Source organism: Lissotriton vulgaris, chromosome 2_2, assembly GCF_964263255.1.
Source record: "Lissotriton vulgaris chromosome 2_2, aLisVul1.2, whole genome shotgun sequence".
NCBI lineage: Eukaryota > Metazoa > Chordata > Amphibia > Caudata > Salamandridae > Lissotriton > Lissotriton vulgaris.
In genome coordinates, this window is record NC_141688.1 from 59,051,460 (window position 1) to 59,067,574 (window position 16,115).

Here is a 16,115-nt window from a genome sequence, read left to right on the forward strand (position 1 = left end):
TGCCTTGCCTACTCTCCCGCCCCCTCACTTCTTGATTGCACAGCCGCTAGGCCGTGCCTCCCCTACTCTCCTCCTCCTACTCTCCTCCCCTCGCCGTCTGTTCCCGCACTCCTCCCACACCCCCGCTCCGCCCCCTCCCCTGCCTGCCATGTCGCGTCGCATTTCTCCTCCCCCCTCCCCACAGCAATGCCCTCCATTTTGACTCGCTGCCTCCTCCTTGTCTTGGCTGAAAATGTTGTTCAATTAGGAGAGTTGAGGCGTTGTCTTACTGCCAATAGATGTATGTCCCTTTCGTATTCGGGCAGATGTGGCCTTGGTCGCTTCTCAGTTGGTTATACACTGCTCGTTTTCATGGAGCGACACTCTAGTCGGAGGTGCGGAGTCTCTTTCCTTGGGTGGCGAGTTCCATGACCGGCTAAGAAACAACCTCATGCGTTGTGTGGCGTCGTAGTGCTCATACAATAAGTGCAATTTGCTTGTGCTCTTACAATAATAATAAGTGCAATTTGGTCCCTAATTGTGCTCTCCTGGCCTATGCTGTTCTCTTTTGTGCAATGTTAGCCCAGACTCTGTTACACCCTCGAGAATTGCTGTCTGTGCTTTGTTGAGGCTGTGTTCCTCCTTACTGAAATGAGGTGTGTTTTCATGTGCTTTCCTCCGGTCGTTTTCTTCTGCGTTAAGCTTCTGTGCGCCAGCTCAGCTGTTCGTGCCTTCTTAGGTCGTCGCACTGCCCTACGCTGTCTAAGCACGGTTTCTGTTATTCTGGGGCAGTATTTACTCAGGTCGCGCAAAAAAAGCGTTTGGTTGACCTGGTGTTTAAGGTTGCGCTCCTCTGTCCAGTTGGACAGCAGCACTCTCCTGTACCAGTGAGCCTTGAGGCAGCAGTGCACTATTCTATTGGATTCCAAGTGAGTCGTGCGCTCTTGCCAAACTGGGCTCTCTGTCCTTAGTGTTGTTGGACCTCCTCATCGCGGCGCTCCTGTGCAGTTAAATCTGCTTCCTCGGCCAGCGCGAGCTCTTCAAACACCCCCTGCTCCCCGCCTCTGACTCGCAGTGAACTGTGGAGACGCGCTCACCTGTTTTAATCAGCTCAGCCCGCGGAATTGCCTTAGCAAGCAAGGCGCTGATTGGTCGACAACACAGCCAATAAATATGCTTGTGGACTACCGGCTCATCTGCGCGCTTTACGATGATTGGTAGCTGGCTGGTCTCGGGCGGCTGTCCCATTGGAAGGCTCTTTAATCCTTCTCCCGCAGCTGCCAGATTACTAGATGAGCGCCCCAGGTACGGCTACTGAAAAGATAAGTGTTGGCAAACGCGATAAATTTTGCTTGTTGGCTAGGAAGATGATTTCTCAAGCTTTGCTACGACACTGAGGATGAACACGAATAGAACAATCGTGCCCCCTCACACCCCGCACATCTGAGTACCTCATGCTGGGGTGACTATATTTTGAGCGGCAAAAAGCGGGACAGGCCAGACGTAAAAGTAGGACTAAGCCTTTAGCCTCAGGAATATATCTGTCCTGTCCTGGTTTTTGCGTGGCCTTGAAAATATGGGCCCTTATATATGCTAGTCGTTTTTTATACATCCACCACCACATCCACCAACACATCCACCATCACCTCCACATCCACCATGGCATCCACCGCCACAGCCACCACTACCACCCGAACATCCACCACCAACACATCCACCACCACCGCATCCACCACCACCGCATCCACCACCACCGCATCCACCACCACCGCATCCACCACCACCACACCCACCACCACATCCACTACAACCACCACCCCATCCACCACTACCACCACCACTGCATCCACCACCTCCGCCGCATCCACCACATCCACCACCACATCCACCATCACCATCACATCCACCATCACATCCACCATCACATCCACCATCAAATCCACCACCACATCCACCATCACATCCACCATCACATCCACCACCACCACATCCACCACCACATCCACCACCACCACATCCACCACCACCACATCCACCACCACCACATCCACCACCACTTCACCACCGTATCCACGACCACCACATCCACCACATCCACCACATCCACCGCATCCACCACCACATCCACCACCACATCCACCACCACATCCACCACTTCCACTGCATCCACCACCACCACATCCACCACCGCATCCACCACCACCGCATCCACCACCACCGCATCCACCACCACCACATCCACCACCTCATCCACCACCTCATCCACCACCTCATCCACCAACGCATCCACCACAACCACCACATCCACAACCACCACATCCACCACCACCACATCCACCACAACACCACCACATCCACCACAACACCACCATATCCACCACAACACCACCACATCCACCACCACATCCACCACCACATCCACCATCACATCCATCACCTTCACATCCACCATGACATCCACCACCACATCCACCACCACATACACCACCACCACATCCACCACCACCACCACCACATCCATCACCGCATCCACCACCACCTCATCCACCACCGCATCCACCACCACCACATCCACCACCGCATCCATGACCACCACATCCACCACCACCACATCCACCACCGCATCCACCACCGCTTCCACCACACCCACCACCATCACTTCCACCACCACTTTCACCACATCCACAACCACCACATCCACCACCACCACATCCACCACATCAGCACCACATTGACCACCTCCACCACCACATCCACCACCACCACCACCCCCACCACCACATCCACCACCACCCCCACATCTACCACCACATCCACCCCCACATCCACCACCATCACCACCACATCCACCACCACCACCACACCCACCACCACATCCACCACCACCACCACATCCACCACCACCATATCCCCCAGATCCACCACCACCACATCTACATGTGTGTGGCTCTGTGTGTGTAGGTGCAAATGCAATGTTCTTGGATTGTCGTCACAATAAAATACACTGAACATAATCTTCATAAAAGTTATTTACAAACGTTTAAGCTATTGCCATTATAAATTACAATAACTTTTATTTAAGTATTAATTATTTACAAAATTAAAAGCCATTGTTATTTGTAATATCAATACATCTAAGTCACGTAAATACAACACACATTGCATTACAAATGCTATAGGTGTCACATTTGCAAAAGTTAAAACTATTGACATTGTAACTGACAACGCTATTAATTTTGCTACTTTCAAAACCAACACATAAATAAAAAAAGTGTCATTTACAATACCAATAGCTCAAACTTTCCTAATGCGAGACCTATTGCATTTCCAATGCTTGTTTTTCTTTGTGATCACATATAAGAGGACCTTGAAAAACCTGACTTAAGGTTATGCACTCTGCCAAACTTCCTCCAGTGTTTGATGTAATAAGCTATAATGTTTTTCCTATATAGTAGGAGCCCAGGCGACCCAAAGAGTGCACGCAATAACTGACATCGGTCTTCCCAGTTAATGTCTTTCTCTAGCATCAATTAACTTTTAAATAAATGCTTGCCTGTGTATTTAACACCTTTTTAATGTTAGTGCTGTGTCGAATAAACAGCTGTGCTGCTGTTTGCCAGGGGGCTGCATATAAAGGTTAGAAGGGCCGAATGCGCCCTGGACCGTACTCTGCGTATAACTGCTCAACACAAGGTTGTGTCTGAAAAACAGCTTGAGAAAGAAACTTGAAAGGAGAATCACGCCAAACCGCTCTACAGTTGAGACAGTGGATCCATGTCACCTTTCTAGAAGTTGATTATGAAAGTGGGACCCATATCATCCTACTTTGATCCAGTTCCATGCCCTTTAAACCAGGGAAGGTAGTGCTCAACAGAGTTCTCAAAATGCTGCTGTGCAACCAGGGGTGATGTCTGTCTGCCAGTTTCTCAGAGGTTAAGGATAATCACCCGAACCGAAGAACCTGTGGATCGGCCCGGAAATGCCGTGTCTCATTTGAGACCTTGATCATCGAGCTGCCTTACAGTCATAGTGTACTTTTATCTTGTTTATTTAACCTAATGTCTTTGTATGGTTATCCATCCATTTGTATTTAGTCTTCCTTATTTAAAAAGAGGAAAGGTTTCATATTTAAATAAGTGTTTTTTCTTTCTTTGAACCCAAATTGAATCAACAAAATAAAATATCTGGTTATTAGGATAGGGCCTAGTGATATTTAGTATTTATTAACAATTCCACAGTTATTATACCTTCCTAAAAGATCAGCCTCAAAATCAAAACAATGACCTTACGGATAACTCTCACACATGACAGACTGATTCAAGTGGCATTGTTTGCTATGTTTACCAAAATACCATCAGTGGATTCATCGTATCATGTGTGATGCACATTCGATTGATAATAGTTTTCTCACTTTTTCTTTTCTTTTTCTCTTTATCTTTCTGAAAATATATAAGTAACTCAACAAAAATAGGTATGTTGTTAGATATACCTCTGTGTATTTCATAGTATACAAGAGAATGCCCATTGCTGTGTGTACAAACAGCAATTTTTGCGCATCAACAATGCAATGTTTTGATATATCACTTAAAGCGAATAAATGGTTTAAACATAGTATTCTAAAAACGTTTTTTGAACAAGAGATTTCTCTAGTTAAATTGTGTTTTCGAGGCACAGAATGCTTTTTTACCCTACAGATTATCTGAATCTTTATTTTTGCTTCAAGTTGATAGTGCTTATATTTCTATTGATCTTTCAACTGCTTTTTTTACATTCCACAGCATTTTCCTCCTCTAGGAAAATGGAAATGTGGCTTTAGCTCTGTTTGCCAATTCCTTCCTTTTTCTAGAACAATCATAACCAACATTTTATGATTATAAAAAGCAGTGACTTTGGTTTGCTCATATCTGCTCAAACCCTTAACTGCTGAGGCTTTTTCACCCAATGCTTTTTAAACCCAAGCTGTTTTTGGCTATTTGTGGTGCTTTGTGCTTACGCGTTAATAACTTCTTTTTTTCATAAGATACCCATGCCATATTTGCATCTTGTTTTACAGCATCCTGCGGATTCTAAAGGTACCCAGGGTTCTTGGATTACCTGGAGGGGACTGAGAAAATAGCAAAAAAAATAGCTAAATTGTGGGTTTTTTAAGGAAAAATTGGAAAAAGTGTTGCACAAAAAGGTGTCTGCCTCCCTCCATCCCAAAATGACATCAGTGAAATATTTGCTATACTAAAATCATCTTCTTTTCAGCTTTCAGGAACATGCAGAGCTGTATCAAAAAACACAGTTTTTAAGAAGTAGCCCATTTTTCCTAATCTTTGAACTTTCAACCTACTTCCAGTTTGTGGTGGAAACAGTTGTGAAATTCATCTTATGGATGATGCGCGAAAGCTATGTTTCTGAAAAGTAGACAAAAAAATCAGGATTCCGCATTGGGTAGTTTGTATAGATCCTTGAAGGTTTCCTCAAAGAAGCTGTCATAAAACATAAAAAAATGAGAACAGAGCAGGAAAAAAATAACCATTTGTGAGAATGTCCAGGGTAGTGTACATCTGTGGGTTCAATTAGGTGTTTTTACCCAGAAGCCCTTATAAACCTCAAACTACCTTTAAGCGCCGGTTTTCCTCACATTTCTATGAGGGACTGTTGTGGAAGCTGTGGTCTTCCACAAATGTTATATCGTGCTTTGTTCTCCCCTGTCTCAAAATACAATTTTAACTTCACTTGTTTGAGTGGGCCGAACCCACGTAACAGGAAAAAGCCCAAAACGCAATAAGGAAACATGAGCATTTTGTACTGAAAAGAAACAATTTTTTTGCAAATTGGTTAGCTGTAGTGTTTGGTCCCTTACTCAGCCAGCACATAGGAAATCCTGCCAAACCTGTACATTTCTGAAAAATAGACACCCGGAAGATTCCAGTGTGGCATGGCCTTTGAGGCTCTTACAAGGTTATTTTACATAGAAGCCATTGCAAATGTCAAACTTTGCCTAAAAGCACACCTTTTCCTCACATTTCTGTGATTGAAAGTTCTGGAGTGGGGAGATCCTCCCTGTATCCATCAGCAGAGCTCCTACGCTGTTTCAGTTTAGGAAAGAATTGAACACACGCATCTTTAAAGAACACCGAATCACGATGCATTAAAAGTCCACAAACTAATCATCTTTCCTATCACTTTTTGACTTTTTTCTTTACTTTGACCCTATCGAGCGCACTGCTGCCTTTTGGCTAAGCTTGTTCTATAGAAATACCAGATGTATACATGCTCGCATACATATATATATAGATACACTTAAAATGTTTTAAACAAGGGTGAAATTGAAGCTGAGTCATAGATGTTCTGGGCCCTCTTCTTTGGCCATGCTCTTTCCATTTAAAGAGAAAAAGACTCCCTACAACGTTTGAGTGCCCTAAAAGAAAGCCTTCATTAGCCGTCTACCTTACAAACATAACGGGAACGTAGTCCGTTTCTTGTCTCAACATCCATGTTCATCTCGGAGCTTAGTTTGGGAGCCCGGTTGTAGTGAATAGCATGCTGTAACTGCTGACTTATGGTATGTTGCACTAAAGTATAACACAGTAGGGCCTAAAGCGGAGTGTACAAAAGAGCTCTCTTTAGTGGCGGTTCTTTTGAATGAAAAATACACTTAACAGAAAAGTGCAAAGTACGTATATGATGGAGATTATTTTACCCTTTCTGCAGTGCCTTCAGAGCAGCTCTCTAGGACCTTTTGAGAAAAGGTTATCTGTAATAACTAGCTGGGCTCCACTTGTTGTGTCCATATTTGGTATTCTGTTTAAAGGTGTCTGTGACTGTTGAAGTCTTGCTGGAGAGAAGCCACTGGGCTGTGGCATTGGTTCCATAGACCAACCTCTCCTTTTCCGTCTTTGGTTGTATGCAGTACTTAACAGCATCAAAATCATGCCGAGATGTTGGTTCTGATCTAAGGACGTACTGAAGTCAACTTACAAAATGTTTCCCTATGAAATCAATGTAAAAAGGATCCAATGGGATTTTTGATAATTTAAAAGGTGAAGAGTAGAATTTTAACAGCGTCTTTGCCGTACTGGGCGTGTTGTAGTAATGTTTTTGTTTGTGCAGACTCTATTCATTGACATGTAAGCAGAGCTGTAAAAAACAAAAGTGTTAATGAGAAAATATAGTCTATGCTGCAGTGAAAAAATGTGATTAGAACAGGTTTGTAATAGATACTTGCAGTTTTCAAGTACCACCCCTTGCTGCCCAGTTAATTATTAACCCAATTCAAACGTTTTATTTTAATTCACAACCAAACGTCTCATTCAGGATATTATTTGAGACACTGAACTCCTCAGGAATTATTATTATACTTATCATGGGTCTGTTAAAGATAACTCTGGAACGGGTCAGTAAACTTTTTCCATTGGGCACATCAAGTTATAGATACAATATTTAGATCTTCCGCTCACGGGTTAGCATTGTTTATATTGATGTTTTTTCTTTTGTTCCATGCTTTGTATGCTAGTTACCATTTGCAACATTTACTTCCATTATCATATTTGTGGTTTATAGTTGGCAAGACTGGTGAATACGAACAACAAACATTGTTCAGATTCAAAATCTTGCATACCTTTAACTGTGCATCTCAATAGCATTTAGTACCCGTCTTCCATATTTCATTCAACTACGAAGATATCAGCCACTAATTGGTCTTTGAAGACCTCATGCACAAATCATTAAGAGTTGTGCTATTGCCTCATAAGAAAGTTAGGGTCAGGTCTTAAACATAGATAGTGCACAGGTGGGTTAATCTTAGGGATCCAGACATTGAGCCTGTAAATTAGGAAGGGAGGACACAGCTTAGCCAAGTGGTAGACCCAGTGCAGAATTAGGTTTAATACGCTTTTACTTGTATACTTTCAGTTGTCTTGCTGTTGACAAATAATATAGATCGTGCCATCGCAGAAAACTGGTATCGTATGCTTTGTGGCAGACTATCAATGTTTATAATACTGCACCCTACTTCTTTAGAGTTCACTGTCACAGCCGTTGTGTTAGATTTCTAATAGGGTAGAGAATTACAGAAAAGCAAGGTGTTCATTTCGCTCAAAGAGTGATGTGTAGTGCAATTACGAAGATCGAGGGAGCAGATGTTTGGTGAAAGTTATTGTTGAAAAGAATATTAATCTGTCTCTAACAGTAAGTTCCTTCTCTGGTTGCAGCGTTACCTGGATGAAGCAGAGCGGGACAAAGAGCGCTATATGAAGGAACTGAAACAGTACCAGAAAACGGAGGCCTACAAGACTTTTAGCAGGAAAGCACAGGACCGACAGAAAGGCAGACAACACAGGCAAGGTGAGGACTGAGTGAATGAAGGTATTTCTAAAGGGTGTGGCTACTATGATGAGTGTCACGTCGCTGTATGGGAAATGAAAGTCAGAAGTTTAGGTGAGAACTCATTAAAGACGGATAAACCAAGTCTGAAGTTGCTTTCTGAGCAATTGTTCATTGTTTGCTTGACGTAGTTCAACAGGCAGCTTATTCCAGGCTTGAGGGCCCTAAAGAGAAAATGATCTGCCTCCGGAGTTTACTTTACAAAAAACATTATGAATTACATTTTACACTGAGGGACTAGATGATTTTGGGGAAGAAGCATAAATCTTTGTGTAACAAAGGCTAGGACAGGTAAAAGAGTCAGAATGGTACATATGGCTGAGATACCCGCCACCCCCTCTCAACACAATCCCCAAGAATGGGAAACCGAAAACGGTTCTGAACTTTTGGAAGACGGGAGGGAGTGACCCTCCCGGCCGTATTTATTAAAATATGAAACAAAATTAAAACATTAAAATAACAGTTTCATATTAATGTACAATTTCATTTCCACATTGCGATGTTTGGCTAACCTTAACATATTCTCTAATACAAAGGTTCTCCTAGCCGAACTAACATCCTATAAAACGTTTAACTTGAAATTGTACATCCTAACGTTTAAGGGCCAACGGCAAGGTCGTAACCGGTGTCAAGATCCCTAAACCAGACATATCCCCCTCACTTGTGAGGGGCGACCGCACAGAGGTGTACCTCAAGTGCATTTACCAATTTCCCTTGACTTGACGGGGGCCCCAATAAACTCGACGCCATTTAAAGGTCGTCCGAGGACTCGTGTGAGGTATCTAGAAGGTAGCGTAGACCCCCTCCCAAACCCCACACAACTTACCACATCTGCCGTCGCAGATGTCCAGGCCCCGGGAAATTCCCCAGGAGGGGGCTGTAGCCCCTCCTACCCAGGAAGGGGCCTTGACCGCCTTTCCTTTCCTTTCGGCGGCCCATCCTTAGAAGGGACCGCCTCCCCGTTGAGGGGCCAATGGCCACCTCCCTCGAGCGCTCCCATCCGTAATGGGTGACGCCCACCCATAGGGATCTTCCAATTACTGCTCACCGATCATGACCTTACCGCCACAGGCCGGATAGTTGACCGGCTATCCGGACCCCCCACAACACTCCTGCCTAAAGGTCATGTCATAAAGTCTTTAGCCAAGCTATCAGGTCTCCTATGAGCAATTCGTTCCCCACCCGGGACAAATGAACACCATCCCCCAAATACATACTGTCCCCTGTAATACAACCATGCGAAATAGAATGCAGTGTACTTGAACGGAACAATCTACTCATTTTATTATTAATTTTCCTTACTGAATGATTCAGAGCAGGAACCGAAATAGCCCCCCGCCACACTTTCCGTGGGATCATATGGGACCATGCAATTGTGCACCCTGGAACTCTTCTCGCCAACCAACTTACCGTGGAAAGCATTGCCTCAAGAAGAAGTCGTCTACCAGTGGTCACCAAATCATTGCCCCCAAGGTGTACTATGACTACAGACGGCGGTGACCTCGTCCGCCCTAACAAACCCTCAAAAAATGATCGAAACCGGTCAATACAGAGCCCGCCCTTTCCGTAGAAGGACACACTGTACCCGTATTCCCCAGCCACGTGAATCATGTCACCTGCTTTGAATACGTCCGCGGCACGCCTCACGTATGAGTGGCCCACGACCCACACCTCCTTTTTCACAGTCGGTGATGTCTGACCGCTGGCCCCCCGGTGTCGGGTCGACTGCCCAGTCCGCCCCGCCTCGTAGGCTTGCGCAACTGAAAACCAAACAAAAAACAAGAAGCGTGAGTACATCATTACAGCTTCACAACATGTGCAAACGCACATACCTCTTATAACAGTTCGAGGACCAACGCCCCACACGTTTTACTTGTTCAACATTCAGACCCCTGGCTGTAGCCTCTGTAGCAGCCCCTATCCGAAAGGAATGGGTCCCAAACTCGCCGGGGTTCAAGCCCGCGGCCGAAATTGACATCGCAAGTACCCGCTGAAACTGAAACCTCGTCAGTGGGGTGGCGTCAGCGTGTCTCAACAAGGTCCCCCCCCATGATGCCACCCTTTGTGCTAAATATTCTTCCACGCACACCACAGGGCACATGGGAGACCCGGGAATCCTTCGTATGATTATGCAGTCCCCAATCGCACCCTGATCGGTCTTGGAACTGACAAACGAGACAGTCATTGTCTCCCCCCTGATCTGAACGTGCTCTCGGCACAGTCCCCCCATGGTATCCTGCTTATTCGTTGCTACTAGTTCGCTTACTCGCCTAGCCCCATGAAATGCTAGCACAAAAGCGGCTCGGAATAACACTGATTCATACTGGGATGAACACGTTGCAGGAAGTACCGATAACAACAGAGCCAACCTATCCAAACCTATCGGGCGCCTTTCGTCTACTCTGCGACCCTCAAGGCGTTGCCACCCACGTAGCGCTTTTTGCACCACGAAAGATGCAGTCGGGTCTTGGATCCCATGAGCCCTTGCCATAAAGGAGATGGCGGCCCGATGCCTCTGGGCCGTAGCCACTGACTTGCCTGCCTGATGTAAGGACAGCAGAAATTTTACCACTAGCTCTTCCTGACCCCAAAGCTCTCCCCTAGCAGTCCCCAAAAAGGCCCAATAGGATCGGAATGCCCCTTCATATGCCTTCCTCGTCCTGGGTGCTAAACTCTCTCCCACGAGGTTCTGTAGTTCGGGGCACCGAGAGACCAGAGAGTTTCGGGAAAGGGTGCCGCCACCGGGTCCGCTGTGGGCAGAAAACCCCAGAAGGCCTGCATACGAAAACGAGAAAGCGCATCAGCCGCTTGGTTCATCACCCCCGGCACATGTCTTGCCCTAAATAGAACGTTCAATTGCATGCACAATAACACAATTTCTTTGAGCAATCTCAGAATCCATTTGCATCGTGCTGCCTGGCTATTGATACACTCAACCACGGTCATGTTATCAGACCAAAAAACCACAGAGTGATCTCTGAGTCCCTCAGGCCAAGTTTTCAGGGCCACCAGAATGGGAAAAAGTTCAAGAAAGGCAATGTTACTTGTCAGCCCACACTCATGCCACCATAAAGGCCATTTCTGGGCCGACCATTGTGTGCCGAATATGGCACCAAAACCAATGCTCCCAGCCGAATCTGTCCACAGCCCCAGCTCTTCGGAGGAGACTGCCGGTTTATTCCAGACAATTCGACCATTGAACTCCGCCAGAAATGCCAACCAAATGCGCATGTCCTGGCGAACCTCTGCCGATAGTCTCGTGCGATGATGACCCTCCTTCAGGCCGACCATGGCCTGAGCGATCGAGCGGGAAAAAGGGCGGGCCATCGGCATTACTCTCAGGGCAAAATTCAGCTGGCCCACTAATTGTTGTAATTGATGCAGCATGACTTTAGACTCACTAATACACTTTTTCAGGGTAGCCCTGAATCTTAACACCTTTTCACTAGGTAATCGAAAGCAACCTTCCTCTGAATCGAGCTCGATCCCCAGGAACTCGAGGCAAGTCGAGGGACCCACAGTCTTACCTGGTGCCAGTGGCACACCAAAATGCTTCATTAAGACACAAAATTCATTCAAAGCCTGTCCACATTCTAGATCCCCAGCCGCCCCCAGAAACAAAAAGTCATCGAGATAATGCATGACATGCTGGAAACCCGTCCTCTTTGTGAAGACCCATTGCAGAAAACAACTGAACTTTTCAAAATAGGCACAAGATATAGAGCATCCCATCGGCATACATCTATCCATGTAATAGTGACCCTGAAACATGAAACCAAGGAGACGCTGATCGTCTGGGTGTACCGGGAGCAACCGGAACGCTGACTCAATATCTGATTTTGCCATCAGCGCCCCGGGCCCTAGGCGATTCAACATGGCGACGGCCTCATCGAAGGATGCGTACCGCACCGAACACACATCCGGGTCTATCGCATCATTCACGGAAAGACCACGTGGGGCTGATAAATTATGTATCAACCTAAACTCACCCGGGTCCTTCTTAGGGACCACCCCCAAAGGGGAACAAACAAAGTTAGCACAGGGTGGCTCATCAAATGGACCGGCGACTCGACCTCGAGTAACCTCCTTCCCAATCTTCTCCTGTACCACGGTTGTATGTTGCAAGACCGACAGTTGGTTTTTACATTTTGCTAAACCCTGAAAATCCCCCACTGGGATGCGGAAACCATATGAAAACCCGTTCCGCAACACCCCAGCGGAAACATGATCCGGGTACTCGCTGAGCCAAGGAATCATTGCCATGGTATCAATCGGAGTAGGTAAAGGCGCTCCTCGGACTATTTCAGACCTGCTTGGCGCCTCCCCTACCACCGTTATCACCTGTTTTGGCTCTGCACATGGACTCAGGATGGGATGGCTGCCCACACCCTCCGCATTCATGTCTAAACTTGCATGACCCCTGGGGCCTCGTACATTTACCCCTGTTAAAGTTCCAACAAATCCCCCTTTTACCTGCGTTGCCGTTCGGCTTCGAGTGGTAGTCATTACCTGTACTCGATCGAAAGGGTGTCCCAGCATATTGGCGGGAGGATTCACCCCCGCTACTCCCTACCAATGGTAATTTCAACATACCAGTACTCTCCATTTTCGACCATGAAACAGAATCGTAACAATCCCAAGTCAAGTTCTTGTCGTGTTCTTTTGCTTTCCTAAAAATATTATCGTAACAAAACCACTGATTGCCCCCATACGATACAGAATATTCCATTATCCGTGACTGATAAATAGGCAATTCGGACAGCAACTCGGGCCTACGTTCACCCATGATGGCGGTAAAAATTCCCCATGCCCTGCCCCAATTGCCAATGTTTTCGTCAACCTTAAAGGCGGCCATCTTTGCGCGCCAAACACTCGGATGCATGAGCTCCTTTTGGCTTTTAACATGCTCCATCTCATAATGATCAGTAAGCAACGAGAACATGTTTACATACTCATCTGCCCACATCTTTTCTTTAATAGCCAAAGGAACATGCTGACCCAATTTTTCCCTTCGTGAGGGTGCAGACTCATCCCTCGCAATCGGCAATGGCCGCTTACCTGAACCGGAAGCTGCGTCTGCCGCTGGACCTGCTCCTGTCGATTTTCCACCCGCCGGAGACGGTGTGATAACTGGCGATGGTGCTTTCACCGCCTCCCTATTTTCACGAAGTTGCTTCATCAACACCCGTGCGTCGTCAGCCGTGGCGCCCTCGCCATCTTTCCCCAACCACGCTGCCAATTGTGCTGCCAACTCGGGCGGCATATCCTCCCCGGACACGGGGGTGACCACCACGGGAATCGGATTCCCCTCTGTCGGCACCGGAGTCGGCCTTTCGAGTGGGGTATCGGGAACCGGGGTGTCTCCCCCCGCCGCCCCCCGTCTGGGCCTCTTGCCCTTCCCTCCCGGAGCGGCTCCTGCCAACGGTCGTTTCGGTCCCCCTTCCCCGTCTCTAGCCGCCATCTGCCTCTTTAGATCGGTTACCTCCTTCATGAGCATACGGAGCATCTGGTCGGTAGTAACTCGCTTTCCAACTTTCTTAGGCATTCTCAGACAGAGTATCTGCAAGACAAAAAGAAAGATTACCACGTTCAAAATTGGCTCTTCGTTCCGTCTCGAACTCACGTGTAGCGAGGAGGTGCAGCTTCAGAGCACAGGAACAAGAGGATGCTTTCTTGGCTTGTTGCTCCTTTTATCCGTCTTCAGGGCGGGCGTCAACCCGCCCCTGCCTGCCTCAAAGGGCGTGGCCGGCCGCGTCAGTGTCTAGGCCAGCCCACTCCAGGGCGGGAAAAAGCGCGCCCCGGCTACGCCGCTTCGGGCATACCAGCCGAGACTCGCTTCCCGCCCAAGATTGCTTCCCGGGGGGATCGTGGTACTCCGCCATACGTTCGGGGGGACCGAATGGTCGCCCCTTTCCACATGGGCTCTTGCATATTAGGTAAAAATAATGTTTTCTGCATTTTCTTGAAGGATAAAAGGTTTGCTTGAGTGTTTTTAGGCCAAAGGGAGTAAGTTCCAGTGAGGAGTCTGAACGTGTTATCAGTATTTGGGTGTCTTTCATAGATTCACATGCCTGAATCATTCCCCGTCGCCGAGACGGGAGCCTCCGGTACATAAAAAAGTAATGTCCCAAGGACATACATAGAGAATATAGGCCGAAGGGCCTCCCCTTTGGGGCCTTTCCACGTCCTTATGTAACAAGCATTTACAATGCAATGGTTTTGCCTTTGTTAAAGTTAGAGCTATTGGCATTGCTCTTGGCATTATTTTTATTTATGTTTTTTTTAACATAAATAAATGGCATTGTCATTTTCAATGCCAATAGCTTAATCTCTCGCAAATGCCACACACAAACACCCGCAGAGAGCCCCCCCACACACAGAGCCCTCCACACACACACCCACACAGAGCCCCCCACACACACAGCCACACAGAGCCCCCCCCACACAGAGCCCCCCCCACACACAGAGCCCCCCACACACTGCGAGCCCCCCCACACACTGCGAGCCCCCCCACACACACTGCGAGCCCCCCCACACACACTGTGAGCCTCCCCCACACACTGTGAGCCTCCCCCACACACTGTGAGCCTCCCCCACACACTGCGAGCCTCCCCCACACACTGCGAGCCCCCCCCCACACACTGCGAGCCCCCCACCCACTGCGAGCCCCCCCCACACTGCGAGCCCCCCCACACTGCGAGCCCCCCCCACACACTGCGAGCCCCCCCACACACACTGCGAGCCCCCCCACACACTGCGAGCCCCCCCACACACTGCGAGCCCCCCCCACACAGGAATGACTGGAGAAGGCCAGGCGGTGCGGCAAGTAAGGATGGTGGGGAGAGGCTTTTCTGCGTGGCCAGAGTCCAGTGGCGGTACATTTCTGTTCATGGGCCATTGAGCACAGCTCCCAGGGATCCAGCGACCGGACAGTCTCCACTGTGTAGGTAGGCAACAAGGCGCAGAGCAGGCACCAGGAAGGGCAGTCGGAAATAGCCAGTGCCCGCTTTGTCTGAGAAGGCCGCCTAGGAGCAAGATAGCAACGCAGCCCACGGCCAGCAGAGCAGGTAGGTCCCAGCAGAGCTGTAGGGGTCTCCCCCTAGACTACAGGAGCCGCACCTGCACCTGGGGACGCCCGCCCCTGCTCCCTGAACCACCTCTCCCAGGGCGAGGTGCCCCGCAACAGATGCTAGAAGAAAAGGGGCCCGGTGGTGTAGCAGCGCCGTAGTTACTGCGTCCCCGCCGGGACACCGGTTGGATAGTCATTTGATTCGAGTAGTGTGTATGGTGAGTGTCCCGGGCCTCAGGCACAGCAGTGGGCAGGGATATATTTCACGGTGCTCACAACTCTCCGCACCTAGACTCTGGTCAGTAGGCTCCTCCGTGGTCTGGCAGGGAGGAAGTTAGGGCCTGTGATGTGCCACGTTCGCCTGGTCCCACCAGCTCTCCCTATCCAGACACCTTGTGGCAGCAGGCCTTGATTAGGGTCTCTGCGTTGAAGGCTTGGAGATAAGCTAGGCTATAGATCACAAACTCAAAGAAAAAGATTTGGCAGACCTAGCTACCCAAGACCACCAATGCCTCAGGGAAGCATGTATAAAGTGCTACACAAATGGCACGAGCCACCCCGCAGGTCCCTAATAAACCCTAAAGCGTGTTGGAGGTGTGGATCACCGAAGGGGGACAACAATCAGTTTTGGGGGGGGGGGGGGGGGAGATGCCGAACTTGGACCACATACTAGGCTTCTACTACGACCACATTC

General features: G+C 48.1%; 1 protein-coding gene across 8 annotated transcripts in view; it reads left to right on the forward strand.

Annotated features, from left to right (window-relative positions):
- HMG20A (high mobility group 20A) overlaps positions 1-16,115 on the forward strand; it is a 265,307-nt gene that overhangs the window by 179,492 nt on the left and 69,700 nt on the right. For all 8 annotated transcript variants that reach the window (XM_086959289.1, XM_086959287.1, XM_086959286.1 and 5 more), the window contains one exon: positions 8,181-8,313. In XM_086959289.1, the coding sequence (XP_086815415.1) occupies positions 8,181-8,313 (133 nt within the window). The remainder of the gene's footprint in view (positions 1-8,180; positions 8,314-16,115) is intronic.